At 40.2% G+C, this 27,088-nt stretch overlaps 2 protein-coding genes across 4 annotated transcripts; one reads left to right on the top strand and one right to left on the bottom strand.

The window, feature by feature from the left end:
- Positions 1-293: 293 nt before the first annotated feature.
- Positions 294-19,775, bottom strand: LOC119740660 (cyclin-Y-like protein 1). Its single transcript, XM_038216030.1, has 9 exons — positions 19,586-19,775; positions 18,172-18,476; positions 12,517-12,585; positions 10,878-11,040; positions 6,762-6,849; positions 5,218-5,337; positions 3,744-3,910; positions 2,525-2,687; positions 294-1,225 (listed from the first exon to the last, which is right to left on the bottom strand). Exons 2-9 carry the CDS (start codon positions 18,368-18,370, stop codon positions 1,106-1,108), a joined length of 1,089 nt encoding a protein of 362 aa, XP_038071958.1. The 5' UTR covers positions 18,371-18,476; positions 19,586-19,775; the 3' UTR covers positions 294-1,105.
- A 52-nt stretch (positions 19,776-19,827) lies between these two features.
- LOC119740659 (2',3'-cyclic-nucleotide 3'-phosphodiesterase-like) lies at positions 19,828-26,308 on the top strand. 3 transcript variants are annotated; one of them, XM_038216026.1, is made up of 5 exons: positions 19,828-20,056; positions 21,580-21,804; positions 22,229-22,390; positions 23,280-23,667; positions 25,237-26,308. In XM_038216026.1, exons 1-5 carry the CDS (start codon positions 20,051-20,053, stop codon positions 25,911-25,913), a joined length of 1,458 nt encoding a protein of 485 aa, XP_038071954.1. In that variant the 5' UTR covers positions 19,828-20,050; the 3' UTR covers positions 25,914-26,308. The 3 variants fall into 3 exon arrangements, with proteins under 3 accessions (XP_038071954.1, XP_038071957.1, XP_038071956.1); XM_038216029.1 differs by lacking the exon at positions 19,828-20,056 and adding an exon at positions 20,108-20,323; XM_038216028.1 differs by lacking the exon at positions 19,828-20,056 and adding an exon at positions 20,333-20,469.
- The last annotated feature ends 780 nt before the right edge of the window (positions 26,309-27,088 follow it).

Genomic DNA, 27,088 nt, shown 5'->3' with positions numbered 1-27,088 from the left:
TTATTTTATGCGAAAAATAAGCACTACTGTCTAGTTAACAACGCAGGATGCGCTTGCTAACCAAACATGCCTACTGCAATGGTAACCAATCAAGGGGAAACCGGATGGTCACATGGTACTTTGGCATCATACGATCAGGACATATAATTGCTCTGAAAAATGTCAGGTGGCTGAAATGGACGATGTGGCTGAGAAGATCTATGGAATCTATAAGGGGAGTCAGGTTGGTGTAGCGGTACTTTCCTCGCCTTCCACAGCTATGACCCGGGTTCGAATCCCGCCTGGATCAATATGTGGATTGGGTTTTCAGTCCCTGCCTGACTCCGTGAGTTTTCCCCAGAATATTCTTCTGGGCTTTTCCTCCCACCTCTATAAAACTGTCACTTCTTCTCATTGTCTTCTCTCTACAGGTTTCTTAAGGCTTATGAGCGACAGCGCCAAGGGCGCTTTTGAGGAATCCTTGGTTTCAGTACCAGAAAGTAATAATAATAATGACTCCATTCACAGGTTGTCCCACCGAACAGCTGACTAACATGAAAATTGGTAACTACAAAGGACTTGTGACCAGACCTTAAACGGGGCACTAATAAGAGATGATCCCCAATATGCCTGTGCTATTGAAGCAGAAGTTCCTGCCCAGCTGGAAGCAGCTAAAGTACAACCACCTAGAACATTGAACTGGCATCCTTAGCAGTTTGATGACATCGGCCTGGGACTCAGTCATCCATGAGGGAACAGTGCTCCACTTGACACGATTTGACGTCCTTGACGTATACAAGGGAAGTGAGAATGTGTAAACACATGAGGGTTTACTGGCAAGAAAATAGTTGGGTTCAGAAGCGGAGCGGCGCCAAATCTCCCAATCCATCGCAAGCATCTTAACTTGCATACATTTGTCCCCGGTTCGATTCAACATCGACCTGGCAAGATAAATATTACATCGACGTGTTTATACTTCCCTCGTTGCCTTCAACACAGCAAAAGGGCTCTGCAACACTTTTTAACTGGTTAAACAAAAACAACACTTGATGTTTTTGTTCAGATACTTGCACTTTGATATGTCCCTGGTTCGAACCCAGACGGGTGAGATTCTAGGAGGCAGGTGTCATGAGATGATAGCCGCCGTGAATTTGGGGCCTAAGTGAATGCCGTCCACGCTGGAGGAACGCTTCAGCTCCTGGTAGGTTTGGTCTCGCGTCTTCTCCTCGCAAAGCCTTGTGATGGCCTGGAGTGAGGGATGAGAATAATGAACAGGAAATGTTAGACAATGCACATTCCTAGCTAAACGTTGTGACATTTTCAGAGGACCAGATTAATTTGCACAGGGCGTGATTATAACGTGGTTGAGCCGAAGGCATGCAAGGCGCCTTAGGCAGCCGCCATACGTCCCATGCCTGACAACGGAGCACAGCCAGAGATCGGATTTTTTTTGCGGAGGGAGGAAAGCCGCAGAGCCCAGAGAAGAACCCTCATGGCACAGAAGAGAATCAACGAACAACTCTACTCACATATGGTCCGAGCCGGGAATGGGACCCGGGCCACATTGGTGAGAGGCGAGCGCTTTATGCACTAGCCACCCACGCCACCCTAGAGTGATACAACTGGTCTGAAACTGTGACTGAAGGAGACTAAAATCTTGAAGCGGAACCCATTATCCCACATCTTGAAATTAAGCCAAGATTTTGTAAACCTTGATCATAACTCAACAATCTTACACAACTGCCACAAAGCAGGATATATGTCACTGGAAAACCAGTGTAAAACATCAAGTTTTTACTTTAAATGCTGCTAGGGAGAAAGAGGCCGATTACGGCGGGTAGATCGCAGGGTATTGTGGGTTTTTCTCCTGTTTTCTCCTAACATTGTATTGTATGAACTCTCAGTGAACGAATCTAGGGAAATATGCAACTAATAGTTGTAGTTCTATGGGAAAGATGAGTGCATATTCTGTTGTAGTTTTCATAATGGGGACATGGGGGGGGGGAATCCACTAGTATTAACAACATGTATTGTTTCTTTCTAAGATTTTAAGAGAAAAGGAAAACCATGAATCAAAATGTTCAAAGCGGGTAATTGACAAACTTTGCATAACTGACATTTCAAATTATGAAAAGGTTGATTATACATACATGTATTTGAGGCAGAAACCTCAATGTTACAGCTATTTTAGCACCAAAATGTGCCAGAATTTTGGATATTTCGCCGTCGTTCTTTTCTTGGTGATTGGTTGTTGTGTCAGTACATAGCAGTAAAGCAAAGACAAGTCAAATACATGTAGTCTTCATGCATGTACGAGTAGTAGAAAGTTGCACAAAATATGTTCCTAAAGAAAAATTCACTTGATGGACCCTTTAAGAGTAAAACAAAACAGCAAATGTTCCCAAGAATCAGCGATGGTTTTCTCACAGTTGCTGTTATTACAATCAGTTTGATCACTGTCCCATTTTCCTCCACTTGATATTTGCCTCCCCCCCCCCCCAAAAAAAGAATACGAAAATATTGGACAAATGAATGTTTGTAGTACCTCCAATGTTTGGGCTCTTTCTCTGCTGAGCGGTGAGGAAGGGAAGGAGATTTCATAGGCATCAGCCAGGGCACGGAGGTCAAAATAGTACTTAGCGTAGACGCTGGAGGGAACGTTGATGTTGAACTGCAACATCTCCAAGAACTGTCTCTCAAGCTCATTCCTATCAAAGAGAAATTAAACAGAGGCTCTTGAGCAGACACTGACACATTGTGAGGATGCAGATATAGGCATTAATAGGCAGTGCTGTAGTCCAGTGCATCACAAGTCTGGTCAAAAGTAAATCACTAGTCCTATCGCAAGTCCTGTCGTAAGTAACAGGGGATGAACAATAACAAAGGAATGCAGCTACTTTGAATAGCTTGTGACTTGACTTGAGACTGGAGAACTTGTGATGGGGTTGTGATGGACTTGTGATGGGCTTGTGATGGACTGGTGATGGACTGGTGAGGACTTGTGATGGGGTTGTGATGGACTTGTGATGGGCTTGTGATGGACTGGTGATGGACTGGTGAGGACTTGTGATGGGGTTGTGATGGACTTGTGAGGGACTTGTGATGGACTTGTGATGGACTAGTGAGGACTTGTGATGGGCTTGTGGTGGGCATGCGATGGGCTTGTGATGGACTTGTGATGGGCTTGTGATGGGCTTGTGGTGGGCATGTGATGAGCTTGTGATGGATAAGTGATGGACTTATGATGGGCTTGTCATGGACTTGTGATGGGCTTGTGATGGGCTTGTGGTGGGCATGTGATGGGCTTGTGATGGACTTGTGATGAGCTTGTGATGGATAAGTGATGGACTTATGATGGGCTTGTGGCGGGCATGTGATGGGCTTGTGATGGACTTGTGACGGGGTTGTGATAGGCTTGTGATGGATATGTGATGGACTTGTGATGGGCTTGTGACGGACTTGTGATGGACTCTACTACAACACCGTCAATAGCTAAGAGGAGCAGTGTTACGGTAGTAACAGAGGTTGCCGATATTCAAATCCCGTTTCAGATCAGGTTTTCAGTCAGATTTTTGCAAATTCCTTGAATTTTCAGCAAAAAGCATTTTGTCCAAATTCACAGAATCCTAACCAGAGAAGAACAGGTTCTCAGACCATATGGTCAACCATCTCAGGTTAAATCTTTTTTCTCTCAGTAACTCGGAGAACTCAGAAAAGAACTGAACTGCAAGACTGGTAGGAATAAATTGCTGATAGCCACTCACATATCATCAACAGTGAGGTCTTTCATGATCTGGCAGTAGTCTACGTTCCAGACGGCCTGGTCGTCCCACACCTTGGACGCTAGGAGTATGGCACCTAGGACCATTCGCTTCCAGTTGGCTGGGGTGATGTCAATCTCAGCGTAGGTTAATAATCTCTCTAGATAGACCTGCATGTCAAGAGTAAATACAATAAACCATGATGTATAAAGGAAAGAAATTGTCGTGGTTTTTATTTGATAAAAAACTTTTTTTCTTTGGAAATACAATAATATTGCCCTCAATAGTTGAGATTGTCTGTGTCTAGGGTTGCGCGTTGGAACAGGGTTCCCGAGTACCCGACCGATGATGTTAGAAACCGGTTCCAGATTATGAGATCGGGTACTCGAAACCAACTTTACAAATTACTTCTGCTCAGAAGATGAAAAAGAAAGGTTTGAATGTCAAGGTTGAATGTCATTTGTAAGGAATTTTCAAAATATAGACCAGGCCACGTTGGAAAACAACACATATTTCACGTTTATGATGCTTGCGAATGTTGCAGTTTGCTTAATGTACTCACTCGAATCTTGCTGCATCGACACACCGACTCGGTAGTATTGTTGTACTAACCTTTATGAACAATCTGAACAGCAACTTCCGAAATTTGAATTTTGGGGTTGGGTTTCTTTTACGGGTACCCATGTTTTTTTTTCAATCGGGTACCCAGTTCCCGTACTACCCGTAAATGCACACCCCTATCTGTGTCTGCAATGGAGTCTAGGGACAATGTCATACACCTTTTAAAGATATATAGTCCATCATTTGTAATTTGTGCATTTTGTTCGTTTGAAGCAACAAAAGTGTTCAAAATCTAATGAAGGATACTGAACAACTAACCTGATGAAGTTTCAGCTCAGCTTCAGCTGTATATTCCGAGAAAAACAACATTCTAGGATCTCAATTTCAAATCCAAAGTTGCTGAATCATGTTTTGAATTGTTTTGAATTGCAGCTATACGCGACATCGTGCACTGATCCGACGAATTATAGCAACCACGCGCGCGTGTGCGTCGTTTCAATGCTTGCGTTAGCTGCGCTGAATAACAAAACGAACTACTAATTTAAAATTTTCTACGGTGCGTCTTAAGACGCACCGTTGGAAAGGCCTTCTTTCGTTGATTACTTCAAAATGATAGCTTGCCAGAAAGATTAATTTAACAGGGAGTTTAGTCTACTTACTATCTTTCAACCAGTATGTTTTTCAACAATAATACGCCAGTTACTTTTTCGGATGGCTGCAAATGATGGACTATAGCTTTAAATATGTGAGGAACCATTAGTTGTAGTAGCTTGTAAGCAAGGGGTTGTGAGTTTGATTTCTGCCGAGCAAGTTCGGTGACTTTTTTTACCCACAATACAGTATGCATAAAATTGCATTGCAAAAGGGCAAAAGTCAATATTAAAATGTGCAAATGTTTAAATAAAAAAGCTCTTACTAATGTGACAATAGCACACTCTGCAGTCAGCTGTGCCGCGTTGAACAGCATGCGGATAAATCTGTAGATGTGCTTGTGTTCTGGGTTGGTTTTGAAGTAGTCGTCTGGCACAGGATCTTTCTATAGATTACAGAGAATCAAAGATATTACGCGTTGTGGTCACCTGGTAAGGCCTTTCATAACATGGGCTAAATAAATCATACATCCTGTCATGCAACCATAGCCTGAGGATGATGGGACTTTTTTGTATTCTAATGCTCCTTAAGATTGCCACATGACCACAAAGATGGTGGTTCCCATGAAACTGTCAGTAAAAATAAGTAAAAGCACACTACTACAATTGATACTGTTGTGAGTCACTGGATTTAACGATTTGTCAATTATTGACATGTACATAACGTCGGGAAAGATGTAGGTTAGGTTTGGGATTAAGTAATCCATTATTAATTACCAAACGAGTGCGGGTGGATAATGGAATAATGTAATGCATTCGGTTTTTTTCCCACATGCCATGAGGCTAAAGGCCGAGTGGTATGTCGGACGCAGACGCACTATATTTTCCATGTTCCACAAGCACGAGTGGGACAACGAATTCATCTTCAAGCAAACTTGACGCACAGTATAGATGGAACAGGCACGCAGTTAACCTATTACACGTGCCTGCTGCGGGAATGGCGAATGCATCTTGGAAAAGTGCGATAAGCGAAGTACGGTTTGGACCCTTGTACATATATGGGATAATGTAGCACCATTTGTTGCCACGGATCGACCAATTAGGATCAAGGATTCAAGTTTGCTTGAAGATAAAAATCCATACATCCGTTTTCACTTGTTGCTTTGCATTCTCCCACAATGTATAAAGCAGAGATGAAACTGGCCTTAGCAAAAAAAATCTGAAATTGGACCTTAGGTCCGAGCTGCTACAGCATCGCACAGTGCAGCACAGCGCATCAATGTCATAGGTCAGTATTTAACCTTTTCTCCAGCCAGAAAAGGATCTGATCAGCATTGGTCTAGGTGTTTCACACTTGTGTAAATTTTTACGTGCCATTTTTACCAACTTTTCTTGGAAATTATAATGAAGATAAAATTTTGTGGGATCATTAAAAAATCTGAAATTTCATTGGAAAATTTTAAAAAATCTGATTTCAGATTAAAATCTGAAAAGTTTTATATTTGATAAAGCAAGACTCATGTAAGAATTTTCAGATGACCACGCTTTCCAACATATAATACATGGCAGAAAAATGAAATGAAAATGCCAATGTGAACTGAAACCTAGATATAAAGGCAATGTCCACAAAAACAGTACAACGCCACTTCAATGAACACAATAGGGTCCACCAAATATGTTCCTTAAAGTGGTTGTTCGTTATAGTAATTGTGCATTATAATATAATTTACTATTTTGGGAGTCAAAGGGGATGTTCGTTATAGCCAAATGTGTGTTATAGCGGTGTTCATTATAGCAGTGTTTCACTGTATATAAAAAAAGCCCCCCCCCCCTCCAGAAACACAGCTTTTTATTTGGAACTATTTTTTACCGTAAGCTGATGTAGCTTCTCATCAAATATATCCATCTGTCTGTCTGATTCCCTGTTCTTGATGTGGTAGTAGATTGCAAGCGCGACACTGAGAGGGGAGAAACAAAATGAAACATCTCGTCCATTATCAACTCATTATATTATTACTGCAGGGAAAGGGCCAGAAAGGGAGGGGCCAGAAGCAAGGGATCAGAGGGGAGGGGTCAGAGGGGAGGGGCCAGAGGCGAGGGGTCAGAGGGGGAGGGGAGAGGGACAATGAAATTTTACCAACTGGTACATTTGTATATCAAATCCAATGAGATATTTTTGTCCACATGAAGAAAACTTGAGAGTTTATGGCCCACAAAATGCTCTAATACGGGAGAATTGGAGTTTATGCATAGTTTTGGTTTATGCGTAGTATACAATGTATTAATTTGTTGTAATCCTGTGAGAACATACTTGCAAACATAAATAATACAACTATTAGAGTCCAAACAGTAAAGGACTCACAAACATGTGGCAAATTGGTGTAGCAGCTCTGCATACATTAAATTATACAAAAAAGATGCAGGATGATTCCTATACTGACTTATGCAATCAACTGTATACAACAGAATTCACACAAATGTGTGTACCGGTACATGTATGCATTCATTATAACATGAACGATACAACGTGTTGTACTAAATTAAAAATTGATCGATCCATTAAAGTAACGGCCAATGACCACGAACATTTTTAATTGACTTATCACATACATGATGTGCACGTACATAGTGCTGGCAATCCAAATTGATTTTGTACATGTACACCCGGTACATGAATGTACAGGTACTCATGTACATGTACAAGTGTACATAGTTTCTCGTTCTTTTTTTTTTTACATTTCAATTAAGGAGGGGTGTGTTTATTTATTTATTCCCCCCCCCCCTCTAAGATAGCAGATTTTGCAAGATGGCTTCCACTTTCTCGACTCTTTTGCTGAAATTGTGTCGAAAAGAGTGGCTAACCCTTTCTACATACCGGTAGATAAAATTTTGTTAAAAATAAATAAAAAGACAATATATTGACAATATATGTGCAAACATTATTGCAGATGTAAAAAAAACAAGGCTAGAAAAAGGAAGTGGGCGGGGAAAATAAACTGGTAGTTTTTTTACTTGGCCTCATCATGATTTGCACCATGGAGATGTACATTTCAATATCAATGTTATTATTCCCTTTTGCTTTTTCCCTTTTGCATTACCAACTGCAAGATTCAAACTGGCAAGCTGACCATAGTGAGCTCCGTGGTCCAGTGGTTAAAGACGTCTGCACTAAAAAGCAGGAGGTCTCTGGATCCAATCCACCAAGCAATATCTTCTCGCAAGCACTCAGACATCACTCTCTATAGAGAGCTTTTTAAGAATTTAAGTCAGCGACGTGCAAAACTACTAGTAATATATTTACCCATGGCATGTGTATACAACCATTAATAACCCACATATGTCTACATGTCATTTGGACTGTTCATTCCTCCACTCTGCAATCACCAGGTGAAGCCGGAACATTCAACATACTCGGCTCAATCTAATTACACTGTGAAAACCTGACATTACGACCCATACGCTGGATGGGGGTTCTCTAATCTGTTTCCTGCAGAATTCATTCAGGCAACTGTGCATTTCACTGACAGCTGAAACCAGTATAACTGGAGGAGTTATTGGAATCAGAACGGATCATAGATATCTAATTCATAGTTGAGTTTCAATATTGCAGTCGATAATAAGGTTATTGGGCAAATGCCAAACGTGCCAAATATATCGACATTTGAATATTAAACTAACAAAAGTTGTTCTTTTTTTCCCAGATTGAATAAAATTCCAAAATCTTTGGAGGCCAGAGTTGTACATGTATACGTTGAAAGGTCACTCAGGAGTATATATGTACATGTACATGTACATGTATGTATGTGTCCAAAAGTGTCCAATGACGGCACTTCTACTAGCACTGCAGGTCTATCATGAAAAATTGTAAGAGAATAATGAATTTCTCATTTCTTTTGCAATGAAATTACTCTGATGCAGTGGTTGTACATAAAAAGTGAGATGCTATTTGTTTGGATTTTAGAATTCTATCTGTTTAGAATTTGCATTTTTATGCAAAAAGTTAATCGTAAATGCTTTGTTGACCGAAATCCTCCTTCTGACAATATCAATTATGCTTGAATAATAATTAATTGGCATTCAAATGATCAGCCCTGAAACCAAAGACGATGGAAAGCGAAGGGGTGTCCCCAGTGTCCTTTTTAGAATACTACGGTTGTGTTTACACCAGTGATCCCCTGACTGCCCAAGTCTGCAGCATTGCTAATGTTGCTAGCATCGTAACTTTTGCCATGATCCCAAGCCACAGGCTCTTATGGCCCAAGACTACGGTAGCATCCCAAAAACAGACACGAATAAATTTGGCAGGATGGCTCAGTGAGGAGTTGTTGCATGAAATATCCAGGCTAACCTGCGGAGCGGTTTAAATCCACAATGGGACCAATGTATCAGGTACATGTATCAGTTGAAGGATTCTCAACAACTTCCTCAGAATCTTCCCCCAATGGAGTTATCCGGTTGTAAACAATGTTGACGCCGTCTTTGCAGGAAGATTTTCTGGAAGTTGTTCAGAATCCTGTAACTAATATCCGAATCAATTATCCGACTGCAGATAAACTTGGCTGAAATGTATCCCGGATATAAAATTAAACTCCTTGGCAAAGCACCAGAACAGTTTTCTGAGGGTCATAGGTCCAAATCCCGCTTCAGTCAATTTTCTTTTTAATATATAAGAGAACATTAAATTATACACACTGAAATGTTAAATATTACAGCCTGGTATAGTGTATGTATTTGTTCAAACCCAATCCAATCTAGTACAGTGGGGAGCATGGGGATGACCAAAAATCCTAAAATTACGCAGCCATAAATTCAAAAGGAGGGGGAGGGAACACAAATAGAGGGCACACTTCAAGACACAAATGCACATCTTATGCAAAGTTATGTGCTTACATTTACAGCTTTTCTAATGTATGTTCTACATTTCTCATAACTATTTTGGAAGAAAAAGGAATTCAATTTCAGGATACATTGAGGCATAACAATTACATGTCTCTTCCTCAACACACATTAATATACTAACTTCCTTTTTCTACATGCGGCCCATCAGTTTCTACAAAGGAAACATAAGTTTGTCCAAAATGTAGCGTCATCCCGAAAAATAAACCCTCAACATTTCCTGTAGTAAATGGGGATTTCCATTCAAGATTTATAATCCATTGTCTTTCCGGTACATACACATACACTGTACGTCCCTTTTCACTGTGAAATTGTTGGTCTTCCTAAAAAAAATACATTGACTTCCTGTTACTTTACATTTCTGTCCAAGTATAAAATCTGACAATGATTGCGCAAGTCAAAGTTCCACAAACTGACGACTATACGACACACATACACATGTTCATTGTATGTAGACATGATGTAACACCCCACCTGTATACATGTGAAAACACACACAAGGAAGCACTACAGAATCAAATAGGGCTTGCAAATCTGCTGTCCAGTGTTTTCTCTTGAGTACAGAAATGTTTATTAACCCTAACTCGCTAGGTATTTTTGCTGGGATGCAACCTCAATCGTGCAAAATCCTCCAACTGCCTCCATGTAACAATTGCATACAGCCTCAATCCTCCAAAATCATCCGTTATTTCTTGAATGTGGTCCTTGGAGGGGTGACCACTGCCTCAATCCTGCAAAATCCTCCAGCGATCACTGTCGATATGTTGAGGCTGAGCCAGTGACATCCTGGAGCAGTGCGGAGGATTTCAAGTATAATCTAGGCCTAGATTTATGCACGGCTGAGCATAAACAACACAAGGTCCTGCCCAAGACCTTGAAACAGTGCATCTTCCAAAATCAGCCACATATTTTTGCCATATATAGCCTCAATCTTGCAAAATTTTGCAAAGAGGATTTTGGAGGATTTTGGAAGGTTAGGGTTAATTGGTCGGGTTCACCCATAAATATAAATAAGTAGACATGTGACTTTCATAAGAACTTCTTGCAGAGCTGAACTCCCTAACAAACAAAAATCCGGCATGTTACTCACTATTTAATGGTGGCTTTGAGGTTCGGTTGCGTGACGGTGCTATCATCGATGTATATCGTTGAGCAGGAGCTAGACTTGGTCAGTAGCCTGCTACGTCTGTGATGAGCTGCCTGCTCATTTAGAAACTGCAGTTGGTTCTGCTTCCGTCTTTCCCGAACTACTTCTGTTTTATCAAATTTGGAGGGGAAAAAAATACCTTGACAATGAATGTTTCTATTTAGTCAACTATAAATTCCTTTTCAGAAATCGTTTGAAATTTGATGTTTTTGTTTCATTTAAAATTAGTCACATTTAAGTGTTTAATTACAAGTGACATAGAAATGGAGATATTTTTATTCGTATGACGTCTACTGACACATTTCTCTCAAGGAAGTCATTTTGCCACTTGTGTCAAAATACAACTACTTTTTTGTTCTACCTCAATTCATGAGCAGTTTAATCATGCTAATATATCTGTGTGGCCCAATAGCAATGAATATTTCAAAAAGGAAAAAGTGATTAAAGTCATTACTAAGGCCACTGAAAAAAATGCATCAATAAATAGCCAATCCTACAAGAATAAAAATACCCCCCCCCTCCATAAAAAAATCATGAATTTTGAGATGGACAAAAAATTGCAAAATAATAGAGATATTCATATACCGGTAGACAAATGGGAATCGCAAACTGCATTAGAAAAAGAAAGTCAGACTTTGAAATGCCTCATAAATGGCTCACTTACAACTCTGCATTCAAAAACTTGTAATTTGGAGCCCGATCGGGAATTTCCTCATGTTTTTTCCAAAAACGTTTTTGCAAGGCTTCCGCCCATCCCGATATCAGTAATTCATGCCATGTACTTCAAAGCTAAATTAAAAACTTGTATATATCTTTCTTTTTTGTACAAAGTATTTGTAAGCTTGAATGTCCTTTAGTCTGTTTCACCAATGTACTTTTTCATTGTAAGTTTTACTTCACTTAACTTTATTTAATAATATGTCATGTATGCAGGGCCCCAAGGGAACGCTGGTTTTTAAACTGTTTGGGCATACAGCGTACCCTGAATAAAAAAAAATGTAATAAATAAATAACTACATAAATATAAATTTAAAGGGAATGTACAACATTTGCTGTTGCTGTAATTTTCAGAAATAAATGGATTTGGAGGATTAGTATGTCATAGAAAGTATTGTTAAATTGACTTGTTTCATGTTTTGGGCTTGTAGACGCTGGAAAAACCAAGAAAACCTATCATGTTCTTGTAGTCTGGTTCCCTGACCCCACTTAAAATGAAACAGAGCAATTAATTCACTTGGGGAATTGTAGGCTCAGAGAATCAGTCTAGCAGGCTTGTACCCCTTCACAGGTGTGTAATCAATTGCAAAGAAAAGTCAGAATAACTAAATATGAAAACTTAGGAACAGTTTTTGAAAAAAAGCCAGTTTTCTCCAACGCTGGTCAGCCGACCAGCGTTGGAAAAATACAGTTTTTCTTGAAAATGTCAGCACACCAGGAGCCACGATTTTAAAGGATGATTTGGACTGTCAGTCCCTAACAATTCAGTAAGGTACTTCGTGATAATTTGATCATTTCATTTTTTGATGTTTGCAAATGTTGTATCTTCCCTTTAAAGTACCATCAGTATTCCAATTAAACTCACCTAATGTTTGGGACTTGGTCATGAATAGAGTAATTGGTCTTGGGTGTAGGGAAGGGTCCTCTGTGTCCTCTGAAAGACACCAAAAAAGCCAAATAATTAGTACAAGTTACAAAATGTAAAATACCTCAGAATTCTGAGAAGTGTCTTCATTGTATCCATATAATGCAAACAGTTATAATCCAAACAAGGGGAAACGAGATTGAAAAAAAAATGTAAAAATTGACTCACAAAATGATTATTAAAGTTACAAAAGAAATAATTAATCAATAGTAAAATACAACACACCAACTTGACTCACAAAATGGACACAGTTTAATAGACAATATCTAGAAAATAGAGATAACTTTTTATGAACAATATAACACTATAGTTCATCGTTCAAGATGGTACTTGTACATTTGTACATGTACATGTCAAATAGATGGTTAGTGTGAGTGTACATGTATGTTCAATTGTGTCATAGTGTCATGAGCACGGATAAGAGATTTGAATCACATAAGACTGCAACCCAATGGGACATACATGTGCAGTAATGAAATGGCCAGACACAAGGATTAGGTACAGATCAATAGGATAGAGTGATGTATGTACTTGTATACATGTACATGTACATGTAGCTGCATGCGATACATGATTAGGTACAATCAGATCCAGACACAACATGCACGCGATTCATGTGTGTTGAATTATCCTTGACCCTCCTCAATCCTCCAAAATCAACCAGGCAGTTTTTGGAGGATTTCGGAGGATTGAGGCCTTGTGCCATTTTTGTGCCAGTCATTTTTGGAGGATGCATTGTGTCAACGTCTCAAGCTGTACCGTGTTGTTTATGCTTAGCCATGCATAAAGTATGCCTAGATTATACTGTAGATATCATCCGCACATGCTTCTGAATATCATCGGCAATTCCTCATTGGATATATTTACAGGGAATGTTGGATACATTTCTAAGGATTAATGCACATGTTCACTAAACAGAAAGATAGGATTGCACGGTCGCATACATAAACTTGTACGTGTAAATGCGTAAATATTTTAAATTCCTCAGTTTGGCCAGTGAACTTTACCAGTCCTCAATACCCTGTGGTCACTGTAAGTTGACAACCCCTACCCCCCCCCCCTCCATGTCGCCCTCTCTGGCTCCGTAAATTTCACAGAGGCCAACCACCTCCTTAATGATTGGGTCATTGCACTTTACATGTAAATCCTTCACAAACCAAAAAAATATCACAATATTAAAAACGTGAATCTGTGAGCAATTTTGTCAAACGATATTTGCACACAACTGCTGCACATTAATATTTATGTAGCAATTAGGGAAATTCTAACTGCCACGCACGATTTTGTGATTCTTTTCAAGGCAACTGATGGGAAGCCTCGTTACTTGCATTCTAAAGAGGAACATATTTTCGATTCTTGTTTTCTGGTTTCATTTGCTGAAGCAAATTTGTAATGATTGTTGTTAACGACTCTCGTTAAAAACAAAAATACACATGATGAAGACACAAGGTTGGAATTCGTGATTATCTCTATAAAGGAACAGACTTTGGGGCAGGTGTTTAAATGCTGACAACAACTTCACGATTCTTAACGACCCATGCTAACGAGGCTCTCAGCACACAGCCGCAACTAAGAGACACAATGCAATTAGTATTTTTTTTGGAAATCTGAGTTTTAGCTGCAGAATACACTGATTTTAAATCTCCTCATTCTAGGGCTATGCATTTTTGGAATAATTTAGTGTTCAATTAAAATTCCAACTTGGAGTTGATTGAATATTCAAATATTCAATATTAAAAATGCACTGATCTGAGTTAAACATATGTCATCCTAAATTGGCCGCCGATCCAGATTTGCTTGTGCCTACGCTTGTCAAATAATTGACAGAGAGCTAATAAAAATAATTTAAAGAACAATCAGCGGAATGGCCAATATTTGACCATGAATACTCTCATGAAAGCCCTCAAATCTTGCACAAAAGTGCATTTCAACAAAAGTGTGGCATTTAACAAAAAACTAAAACCACACAAATTGTACGACGTTTTTCATTATCTCCTCAAGACGCTCACATTTTTCAAATAGTTGATTCGAAAAAAAAAAATTTGAATATTTGGACAATGACCGAATATTCGGTTGGCGACCAAATGAGATGCTCACATTTTTCAAATAGTTGATTAGAAAAATAATTTGAATATTGGGACGATGACCGAATATTCGGTTGGCGACCAAATATTTGATTGACGACCGAATATTTGAATATTCGGTATATTCGGCAGCCTCATTCTACTGCATCAATGCGTGAATATGAAAACAGGATGAGGGGTACACCCCATCTAGGTGATCTCAATTGACATAATGGCACAAATGTCAGCAATGCAAGGGACAAAACAAGCTCCACGTAAAATTGGCCAATGACTGCAATGCTAAATTGCTAATTCAAACCGACACTGTCAACTTTGCGATGTTTTTAATTCCTTCGTGTGTCCGAGGGTAATTTGATTTCTGGATCACAACAGGACGTTAATAACCGGGTCAGGGTTGCCTAACATCCTTAGAATTCCAGCCACTGTGCAGTTAGCATAGCAGGCTGTGGAATAATACATGACAGATCTTCGTTCATGAGGAACTACATGCACTGCACGTTTGAATGCACTAAAACATTTTCATGGCATATGCCTACACTGTACATTGCATACATACATTTGTACATGTCGGTCTGCACATTTATGTTTGTACATGTACACGTACATCCCTTCATAGGCAATTGAGCATATTTACCCAATTTGCTCATTCTCACAGTGAGATCTACATTTAAAGATAAAATTCTTCTGATTCATGCCAACCCTACAAAAATTGGAGGACATAATTCCTGTTATTTAAAATCACATTTTTAATATTAATAATAATAATAATTTTGCACAGTACCCAAGTGAAGTATTCACTGAGGAATATTTTTTCTGAACACGAATCAGAAAATCTACCAACACGCAGGCGCACAGAAATAACGGAAATTACATAAAAAATTAAAAAATTAAATGTTATAAAACGAAATTCAGTTTTTGCATCTGGGCCTAATAACAGTTGCTTTGGGTTAATATCTTTCATAAAACCAAGGAAACAACAAATGTGGATGTTCAAAATCGAAATACATGAAGCACACAGGATCACGGAACAAAATGAACTGCAGAAATTGAAAATGAAAGTTTCACTGTCAGTTGAAGACACATGGAAGTGCTATTACCGTGGTCATTTCTAGGAGAACATTACCACCATGTGGCAGGCTTTGTACATTTTCAATTGATCCATTAAACCCTAACCTTCCTCAATCCTCCAACGTCCTCCAGGCAGTTTTAAAGGATTTGGGAGGATTGAGGCTGAATGCAACATACATTTGTGGACGATTGTGGAGGAATGAGGGTACATGGACATTCAGTATCGTTTGATTTTGGAGGATTGAGGATGAATAGTGTTTGAAGAACAGGAGGATTTTGGAAGATTGAGGCTGAATGCAACATACACATTTGGAGGATTGTGGATGATTAAGGGCACATGGATTCAGTATCGGTTGATTTTGGAGGATTGAGGCTGAAAGGTGCTTGAAGAACAGGAGGATTTTGGAGGATTGAGGCTGAATGCAACATACACATTTGGAGGATAGGGGAGGATTGAGGGCACATGGACATTCAGTACCGGTTGATTTTGGAGGATTGAGGCTGCACAGTGTTTTAAGAAGAGGAGGATTTTGGAGAATTGAGGCTGCTATGAATGCATTTTGAGAGGCAGGACTGTTGGAGGATTTTGAAGGATTGAGGCAGTGAGTATCCTTCATTTGAACATTAGTGCAAATTTTTTGAGAATTGTGGAGGATTGAGGATGGTTCCTAGCAAAGAGGGCCTTGGGGGTTAGGGTAAAGGGCCTAGGGGGTTAGGGTAAAGGGCCTAGGGGGTTAGGGTTAAGCCCCGCCCACTGCGCACCTCTCTAATGCCATAATGCATATTCAGCCGCACACATCATACGCGCGTGCACGCATGTCAGACTTTTGCGCACACTGGTCAGACATAAATCTAGGCCGTGATTGGTCAAAGCGTCTTGGGGGGGGGGGGGGCTTAGTGGATTGGTCTACTCGTCGATACTCATGACGTAATAATGACATAAGATGATGATGTAAGGTTTCCTGGGTATGAGCTAATTAAATAAGCAATTTTAGTATACAAAATTAAATCACTGATTTTTTGAAAGGGGGAGATGTTACACCATTTTTATCAGTCAATACCTCTTTTTTGTGACAATACAACAATTTCCACACCTAGCTTTGTCTACAGACATATCTGTTGACCAATGTAGCAAGACATTTATCAGGTGCCACCATGGTAGCATGCATGTCACACATATTCTTCAATTTTGAGGTGTGTGATTTAGAAAGTTGAAAACACACAATTGGAACGGAACATTCGATGTATCCACACGACCTGCAAGTATAAGGTACTACCGCTGAAACAGCTTGTAACTGCAGTCATGAGATTAGTCTACAGGCCTTTCACTCAATCCAAAATCTCTGTGTTGGACCCCAGCACAACACGGAGATTTTAAGAGCCCCTTTCACGCTAATTCACGCAGTGCAATATTATTGCAGAGTAACTGTGCCCGGTACGACCAACGTCAACCCACCGCGCGAATGTGCATGTGGTTTGCGGTCTATCACGCACAGTCTATAACAATTGTAGGCCCACCAGTAAAAAAGTTTTGAGTCTTCACCGTACCATAGGGTATGATTCTTTACTGAGAGATGACATTTTCACGCCAGGCGGGAATGTTCAGGCACAAAAAGCGTACACAGTTGCCCAAGCCAGTTAAAAGTTATTTTTTCGGATCAGTTCAGTTCGGGTCAGTTTTTGCTTAATTTTTGTCAGGTTGGGTCGGGTCGGATTTGGGGAGTTTATATCAGTTTCGGTTCGGATTCGGTACATATCTATAATGTCTCGGTCGGTTTGGCCTGGTCAACATTAATCACAAGTAGTCAGGTCACAAGTAACAACATACAGAGGATATAAACAATGACATTGTTCCCTTGCTCTTTGGAATGACATAGGAATGTCCTTGTCACAGTTGCAGAATAGCTTGCAGCTTGACTTGAGACTGGATGACTGATGATAACTGGTGGTGACTTGTGACTGACTAAATCTGCCAGTGAGAGTCCCACAGTGTCTTCTACTGCTCCCACACAGTACCCACAGTCACAGCTCTAAACTTCACTACGGATGACAAGAGACAATCTGAAATAATGAAAGGTTTGCAAAAAATACCATGTGCGAATAATTTCTCAACTATGAGAATGGTTCTGAAAGAACCAGAGGTATAAACTCGACGTTCCAGTCAGTATGCTCTGACCGTCTTCAGGACCGTCTCTCTCCTGAAGACGGTCAGAGCATACTGACCGGAACGTCGAGTTTATACCTCTGGTTCTTCTCCTGAAGACGGTCAGAGCATACTGACTGGAACGTCGAGTTTATACCTCTGGTTCTTTTCAGAACCATTCTCTTAGTTGAGAAATTATTCGCACATGGTGTTTCCGCAAAACTTTCCTTATTTTGTATCTCCACCATGCAAAGCCTCAAATCTTATTTAAGAGACAATCTGGCTATCTTGTTGACTCACCTTCACCTAACTGCTCCCTGTCGCTTATGTGCTGCAGATTTGGAAAGGATTCGTTGTCCTCCAGCTTGAGGCTATCCTTTTTGTTGACGGCCTTGTAGCTGGTGTCGTTGTGCTGTGCAGCAGGCCGCTGGACGTTGTTGGTCCGCCTGGTCTTTTTCTCCGCCCCCTCATGGGACTTGCACTCCATGCAGTTCCCCATCGTGCTCCGGCTTACGTTCCTCACTGGTCACTAAGCGACTGTGTGGATCACGTGGCAACGTCGGGACTCGGTTAAAAATAACACTCCCCAATTTTTTGGTTAGGATCTGCAGAGAGTTAAAACATACATTTGTGGGAAGGGTAATTACACGTAAAATGTTTACAGCCGAAACACTATGTAGATGAACTATTCCGGGCTAAATTTCTCAAAGATTTCTAAAATCTTCAATGTTGGAGCTTGCGAATAGAAATGAAAGTAATGAAATAAAGTTAATTACAAATAATGTTTACCTAGCTTGAGTAACTCCAGCTCTAATGCCTATCGCCTATTACAAAATCCTCCACAACAATGCGCCGGAGTATCTGATCAACCTTATCCACCCGTACTCAACAGCACGCACTGGACTCCGCTCCAGTGAGCTCATGATGCTTCACGAGCCCAGGACCTCCACTCTTTGGGGTGACAGATCCTTTACTGCAGCGTCAGCCCGAGTGTGGAACCAAGTCCCTCTGGCTATCAAATCATCTCCATCCATCACAACATTTAAGACAAACATAAAATCTCACCAGTACAAACAAGCTTACTCTCACAACACGCAATCTTAACTTGACTTTCTCCTCAAGCACCATGAGCGCCTTTTTTAAGGCGGATACCAGCGCTTTACAAATGTTCTTTATTATTATTATGTGTAAATCAAATGCAGGGAACACGATCAAAAATGGCTTTCTCAGGAATAAGATTCGCACAACACCAACCCTACTATAATTTAAGCTGCGTACAAAAATCGTAAAAATTCTACCCTAAGAAACAGGTCTGATCAAAATTACAAAAAATGTCAAGGGTGCTTGTTATTCAAAAATGACCTTTTCAACCTAAAGCAGACTTCTCTCATTTTAGACTAAAAATAAAATGAGAGAAGTCTGCTTTAGGTTGAAAAAGGTCATTTTTGAATAACAAGCACCCTTGACTCTAATTTGACGGAAACTAAAGAGGGGCCCGTAACTACGCGATCGCCAATACTTGTGTAGTTAGTTGTCGTTGTGAATGGGATGACGACCAATGATGTCGTTGGCTATATATTGTGGTGACAACTGACGAGTGACGTGTACGGTTTTACAGTCATGACACTGTTCGGGTTCTGGTTTAGTCAAAAGTATAGGCCTACTAGTACTAAGTACTATTCACAATATTACATAGAGGAAATAGTTCACTAACCTTAAGATCTGATCACAGTCTTCCTCTTTTGTATTACTATTTCTAGCATTTGATATCCTCTGTCTTTGGACATTTCGACACAAAAACAAAGAATTACCCACAACTAAAAATCACAACATTTCTTCCTTGCACGATTTTACTGCAGATTGCATGTGAGAGACTGGTTGCTGTTTTTTAACCGCAGGCCATAGACGTGGGTGAGAGTCACGAACCAGACAGACGCACTTTAGCGAGGGGTCATGTCAGTGTGCACTTGAGTCGACATGATTGGCTGAAATCATTCGACCGTGACGTGGTCAAGGGTCATAAATACAGGGGGACAGTCCCCTTTTGCGGAAATATAATATTCTCCAACAATTGAATCAACTCATGAACTTGCTCATGTTTGTAAAACCCTTGTTTGATTATCACATCAGAAATGTTACTGACTAGGCCTAGGTGCTACTGCTAGGGCGTTGTGTTTCCATGGAGGTAGGAAATGTTTTTTTTCATCATGTATTTGGTAGCGGATTTCTCGTCAGTAAACATGCTAAATCATGAATCAATGAATCATTGTGTTCCTTGCCATCTGTTCCTTGCTCTATATGGTTGCTAACCGCAAAGCATCGCCATTGTTTGGCAAAGCTAATCCGATTTGATACGTACTAATAGACGCTATAAGAAAAAACGGAGCAGTGAAATTCATGCACCCCAAAAACATGGCATTTTGAACGTTGTGTTTCTCAGAAAATATGCTCGGTATGATTGAAACTGAAGAAGAAATTCTAAACGTCATATGTCAGTGAAAAAATTAATTGCCATCATCGATGCCGACACCTCAATAATGGTTACTGTCAAAGCTGACCTTCAAGTCTGGAAGAAATCGTTCGAAAACTTCCCCAAATGTATGTATTTAGCTAGTCCCACTAACTGGGTCGCTATCGCTAGAACTCCTTTTTTGACATTTGGGATGTTGGTCTGTCCAACATCCCAAATGTCAAAAAAGGAGTTCTAGCGACCCAGTTAGTGGGACTAGTATTTAGCCTAATTTCTAGGAATTTATCCCAGTTGTTATTTCACGAGTAGTTGAACACTTACATCGTCTAAGTATATATTCTGAATATCAGCTAAGTAATCTGTTGTTGCAGACGCTAGTGTTACAACGTGAATCATTTCCATGGAAAATTTCGAAGAGCTAGGATCAAAAAAATTATTTGCCGACCAAACACATGTCATGTGCATTGTTCAGCAAAGTGCCGTAGGCGTTACGGCTGACCGATTTCGGCCCAGCACACAATGATGGCGGGCATATTAGCATATTCATTAGCGTCACTTGGCGTGGCATGGCATGGGTCTTGGTATCGACCAATGGAAGCCAGCAAAAAGGGTGATATTTGTTAATTAACAACTCATGAAGGAGGCTTTTATGCAATTGTTTACTGCACACCATAATGGGTAGGAACCTCATTAATATTCGTGAGGCTTGAAAAGATTGATAGATATTGTGCACGCCAATGTTACATTTTATTTTCAAAATTGCACGTACGAGGCCTATTTTTCCAATTTAGGCTAAACATGCTAAAAGCCTAAAGAGGCCTGATGCAATATTATTTCACCATGTGTTTTCTATACATCAGCCTCATGGATTGGAATACCAAAACAAACTGATTTCTGGTCTATTACTTAGAAGTTCTACATTTTCGGGTACATGTTCCAAGTGTGGCCTTTATTTATGGAGGTGGTCCAGTAACTTGGCCACATTTATGGGGCTATCAAGGTCCCAATCTGACTGCTTATGTACTCATTCAGATTCATCAGTTTAGGCTTCATGTTCCCTATACATATTCTTGGGAACTTTGGAAACTAACTCAAGTACGACTGCGACCCTAGTAAATGGTTCATGTGGAAATGTTGAAACTGAAGACAGATCTGAAACTTTCAGGTTTATTCCCCAGCTTTTCTTCATACTGTACCTCCTGCCATTAACTTCTTCCTTTCATTTGTTCATTCTGCAGCCACCCAGAATGATGCTCCCTAGTCTGCCCTCCAGATTAGTAGTCCTGGCCACCATCTTTCTCATGGTTCTCCTGCAAACGTTAATCTTCATGATGTCGGACACTAAGGAGCAGACCGAATCTCAGGAGATGGCAACAAAGGCAGCGACACTAGATCCAGGCTCGGCAAACTACCCATTCCTGAAAGATCCTCAAACTGTCAAGTACATTTCCACTCAAATAAAGGTAATATTTCCCATTGTGTTTGGTTGAATTTTGTGTTGGAGAGATGTAAGTTCAGTATAGACCTTATGCCTGCCAGCCATCTGAGATAGAGGGCAGTGCCTTTGTTTTGCTGGGATATGCATGAGTGAACCTTTTGTGCATTCATTGTCACTGAAATAAAATAACAGAAAACGCCCTCTTAAGATGGCTACTATGCAAAATGTTTATTGGGATTTGCTCTTTACTGCTGTAATTTGAAAGGTAGAGTAGATCATTTGCAGCAATCCAATAAGTAACCGACCAAATTATTTATGGCACTAAAGTCCCTGTGAAATCATTCCTTCTGGCATGCTGTCATTTTGACGGGCAAAACCCAACATAAAATTCCAATTTCTCTTTTCAGGACCATTAATGAATTTGCACGTCGATATTTCCTTTTTGTCAGGTGATGATCTTTCTACATGTGGCATCAGACAAAGAGATGTCAGCCTTAGCCCAAGCCATCACCAGCACCTACAAGGACTCGGCGACTTGCTGCTTGAAGACTTCCAGAGGTTCTGAAGTAAAACCCTTCGGGGGAATCGTATACCACAGATGCCAGGACCAGGTAAACTTGGAAGTTTAAAGAACAAAACAGTGAGAAGACATGCCAATAGATGTTTTCGCACATTTTTGTGAAAAGGGGTGTTATGAAATTTTTGGTAAGAAACCTACCTAAGGTAAAGGTTAAGGTCCCATAGCCATTACTGGCTGTAGCGGCAGTGGGATGTTAGAGGTCCACTGTGTCTTGGGCGCGGCATATGAGTGGCGGGGCCCAGTCCTCTCCTCTCGCCGTCTTACCTTCCCTGAACGAATCAGGTACCCATTTTACTGTTGGGTCGTCAGAGAGAGTTTTCCAGTTTTTGGTCATAATGGGATTCGAACCGCCAACCTTCCACTCCGTAGCTCCACGCTCTAACCGTTCGGCTATGAGTATAATAAAAACTATGATCCGTCTCGTATGCTGTTATTGAAAAAGAAACTTTTAGAAGAACATGATGACATTATTGAAGTTTTATAGTCCTCTTCTGACCAACATACCTGACATAAAGGGAATGTGAGTGAAAGTTTGTTCTTTCATAAATGCAAATTCTTGGCTTTAGAGTACCGAAGTGTGCTGCGTATTCTGATTCACAATGTTGCATAGCTTAAGCGTGTGAAGACATCAGCATGCGAATCAGCATGTAAACCAGAACAAAGACAGCTGATGTCAGACTTCGGTACTTTAAGACCAGCTGTGAAGTGAAAACCTATTTTTTTTTATGCCTGGTAGTGCCAGGTTTAGCTCAGAGTGTAACATTTTATCAAATTTTTATCAAAGCATGCTTATGAAAAAGTACGATCAATAAGTTTCATTAGAGGCTTTCATATTTGCCTCGTAGGAGTCTGAAACTTTTTGAGTTGCATTACACTTAGTATGTGCCAATGTTTTCCAAAATGTTACTTTGGCATGACAGATTGAAGACAGCTGTAAAAAAGGGGTGCAAGTCATCGTCGTGAATGGCACAGAAAATATCCCGTCTGATTTACAAGACTGCTTCACTTTGGCGCATCGTTACAACTACACAACTCTTGTCGTACAACCGAACGCCACGTCCGGTCACCCAGGGGCTGCACATGGCTCGCATTCGGAGCTCATGCAAGAGACTTTGAGAACCGCCAACGCAAAGCCAAAGCTTCCAACGATCTTGTACCCTTTCTTCTACGGATGGTTTCTTGGGTTCAACATCTCCGTGGACACCCTAGGATTCGGGAAGACCATTTTCAAGGAGTGTCTTCAGCAGCCCAAGTTTGTGGAGATATTTACAAAGTATGCCATTCCTGGCTCACCGCGAAATGCATCTGGTAGGTTTTCCTATCGTTAAACTAGACGGGCATTTCAAATATGATTTGGGGTTGGGGGCTGCTCTCTTTATTGTGCATCCTGCATGGCAATATAGGGTTGTGCAAAAAGAAGGAAGCCTACATTTGACAGGAATTGCAACCTAATTATACATTTGAGCAGTATTTTTTTTATAATGTAGTGAAGTATAGCTCTCAACCATACGTGCTGAAAAAATCTTTTAACAAATCACAAGAATAGTGTTGTTATATTAATTTGAATACAAGTCAACAAAATCACCGTTGTCCACATGTGAGTCTAGTGTAGTGTTTTTTGTCTTCAAATCAAGCTCTGGAGCCGTCCGTGAACAACCAGGTTTGGCACATGAACTATTTAAACTACCATATCTCAGAGACAAAATATGCATTTGCCGTCATTTTTTTGGTCACTTATGTTTAAAGATCAATATTTCAATACCATTAAATTGAATTTTTGAAAAATGCTCAACAAGTAGGTGAAAATTGCTGTCAAAAGAGGGTTTCCTTCTTTTTGCACCACCCCGTTGTGCATTCTCAAGCTGAAACGCGAATTTGGAAAAAGAAAGAAATTGCTATCCAATAAATTAAATATGCATCCTGTTTGATGCACATCTGTGCATGGAAAGGTGGATTTAATTCATGAGTTCCTGTACCATCAGGAATCACCTTGACTGTTGTTCCCTATGATTTTATGTATTCATCAGTGAATAAATACAGTGTAGTACAATGTAATACAATGTAGTACAATGTAATACAATGTAGTACAATGCAATACAATGTAGTACAATATAATACAATGTAGTACAATGTAATGCAATGTATTACAATGTAATACAATGTAGTACAATGTAGTACAATGCAATACAATGTAGTACAATATAATACAATGTAGTACAATGTAATGCAATGTAATACAATGTAATACAATGTAGTACAATGTAATACAAAGTAGTACAATGTAATACAATATAATACGATGTGGTACAACGATATACCATAGAGAAAGGACATGTATTACAATGTAGTACAATGTTCAGGTGCTGATGGGTAAATTCCTTGTTACAGTTGACTATGAAGAGACTGTAAAGTTCCACACTTGGTTGCTGGCACAAAGGGAACAATTTACATTGAATGTGAAGTTCCTGCAAACTTCTTAAAACAGTGCACTTTAATACTGCACTTGATATTCTTACTGATTCTTTGTAACCAGTCAACCTGTTTGTCAAGTGACTGGAAGATGTTGTACTATTAATCAAATTGAGGAAAAAAAATACCAGTTAGTTAAGTGTTACAAAATTAATCAGGTGGTGAAATATTCACAACTTTTTTTTAATCGTTGTCGGAGCTTTTCAGACAAACATGTTTCAGGTTAGTTCATGTACTTTCATTCTATTTCTGGAAGTTTCTCATTTTTTTATGGGCTTACTTCAAGCAAAACAAGCAAAACCAAGTGGTCTATATTGAAGAGAAATAATAAATAGTGTAGATGTAGGGCACTTTCAATTATCTTTCACAATGAAAGACAACTTTCCACTTTTGTTAAACTCTCCACAGGCGGCCTGGACTTTGATCGTTACTTTTCCTTGGAGGGTTTCATCACTGGTACTACGCTGCTCCACTGTACATCATTCTTCAGCAACTACAGCGAGAGAGCCGGTTCCCAGCAGTACGCGACCTCCCCTGCGGTCAGACAGGCCACCGGACGTGCCTTCAACCTGACGGTTATAGGATTCCTAATCACGCCACGAACCTTAGGAGCTCGAATCAGACTCAATGATCAGGAGTTACTTCTATGGGAGACGAACAGTAGCGCAACAAGCGACTTCACCCCAGTTGGAGCAGGTAACAATGTAGACAAAACAATGCAACAGAAACAACTCCAACACCTGGACCAATCACAGATGCCAGGTCAGGAGATATCAACCTTTTACCCTATAAGAGACGAGGTTCCCTGTCCAAAGGGTTGGCGCCCGACTGAATTCTCACCCACGTGCGGGCGGGGGAGTCGGGCCCATCTGACTCTAGGCACTGGGAAGGACGTAGAGGCCGTTCAGACTGGTTCCGATCTGAACGCGATCATCCAGAGAGAACTAGAAGCCGTGGCAAAGAAAGAAGACATCCTGACCCTCAAACTGAAAAGTGGAACAGTCCGTTGCTATGGGGAGGGCAACTGGGCCGTGTATCTTGACAAGGCACTGGAAATCGGCACTTTGTTCACAGGGTGGTACTAGGCTTTGAAGAATGCTTTTGCTGGCTGTTTTGTTAAGAAACAGTCTGTATGTTCAAACGCCTGATATAATTGTCTTGCAGTGTGAACTCAGTCGGCAATGCACAAACATCTCTCCCAGTGGTCTCCCCTAACTCTCCCTTTCTTACCGTTGAGGGGGTACTTGTGACCGGAGTCCATTGACGGCCGACTATGTGGCTCATCACATCTTGACCATTTCCTTTTAAATATGTGGACATTTTTAAGAGGAGTAAATCATTAAAAAAAATATATATCAGGGGAAAGGTTTATTCAGCTTCATTTTTTTTTCTAAGTCTAATTACACAGTGCTCTAGATAAAGTGCCTACTCGTCAAAATTGAATTTTGAACGCAGTTAATTCCTATCAGAAAACCCTTAAATTTGCAAAGGGTTTGTTTTTTTCAATGTAAACTATTTAAAACATGTAATCAGGAGTTTCACATTGCAACCTTGAGGTAACTTTTCTACAAAACCTTTTTCTATTATAAAATCTGGCAGTAGAGATGTTGAAGGTGTGGTGCAACTATTAAGTATGATGGGCATTGGTGGTAAAACGACACAAATCAAGCTGGTACTTGAAGTAATGATATAATTTAAGAGTTGTAAATACCCGAGACAGTTTACCCATTCCTATTGGGTGTGTCACGTGGGTGGTTTTAAACAGTTGATAAAACACCGGCTGGCCGGTTTTAAACACTTTTCCGGTGTCACGTGAAACTTTAACTCCTATGAAATCTCGTTCCTTTTACCCTTTTATTGGTTGAACGTTCACAATCTTCACTTATACGTGCACAGTACACCTAATGAGTTTGTATTTCGAGTCTTAAATTCACACTTCATTGGCACTGCCATGTTCTTTGCCACATCGCGCAGTAAGCACCACGCGCGTGCGAAGCTCCATATAAGGAGAAGTTACGACTACTCACGAGAGGCACATATCATAACATAGCTAGAGGGGTGCCGAAAAAAACATGAAGTTAATTTGTGTGAACAAATTGTTTTGACTTTTGCACTCAAAGGTATTTATGAATGGGAATAAATGTGCGCCTTGCCAATATTACCAGCTCAGGGGCCTTGTAATGGCTCAAGTGTCCAGGCCCCTGAGCCAGTTTTAAACGTACTTGCTTAAAATCGGCCAAGCATATATTCCCTTATTCAA

The sequence above is a fragment of the Patiria miniata genome, unplaced genomic scaffold (assembly GCF_015706575.1).
Source record: "Patiria miniata isolate m_02_andy unplaced genomic scaffold, ASM1570657v1 HiC_scaffold_5, whole genome shotgun sequence".
NCBI classification, from domain to species: domain Eukaryota; kingdom Metazoa; phylum Echinodermata; class Asteroidea; order Valvatida; family Asterinidae; genus Patiria; species Patiria miniata.
Note: the sequence above shows the minus strand (reverse complement) of the source record. Positions and strands in the feature narration are given on the sequence as shown.

What these genes read in the sequence shown, in the direction of transcription:
- LOC119740660 (XM_038216030.1), bottom strand. Translation starts at nt 18,370, where the DNA reads ATGGGGAACTGCATGGAGTGCAAGTCCCATGAGGGGGCGGAGAAAAAG. An exon ending in AGTGTGCTATTGTCACATTA is followed by an intron (nt 3,911 to 5,217) that starts GTAAGAGCTTTT and finishes CTTGACATGCAG; the next exon opens with GTCTATCTAGAGAGATTATT. An exon ending in AAAGAGCCCAAACATTGGAG is followed by an intron (nt 1,226 to 2,524) that starts GTACTACAAACA and finishes CCCTCACTCCAG; the next exon opens with GCCATCACAAGGCTTTGCGA.
- LOC119740659 (XM_038216026.1), top strand. An exon ending in ACATTTCCACTCAAATAAAG is followed by an intron (nt 21,805 to 22,228) that starts GTAATATTTCCC and finishes CCTTTTTGTCAG; the next exon opens with GTGATGATCTTTCTACATGT. An exon ending in ACCACAGATGCCAGGACCAG is followed by an intron (nt 22,391 to 23,279) that starts GTAAACTTGGAA and finishes TTGGCATGACAG; the next exon opens with ATTGAAGACAGCTGTAAAAA.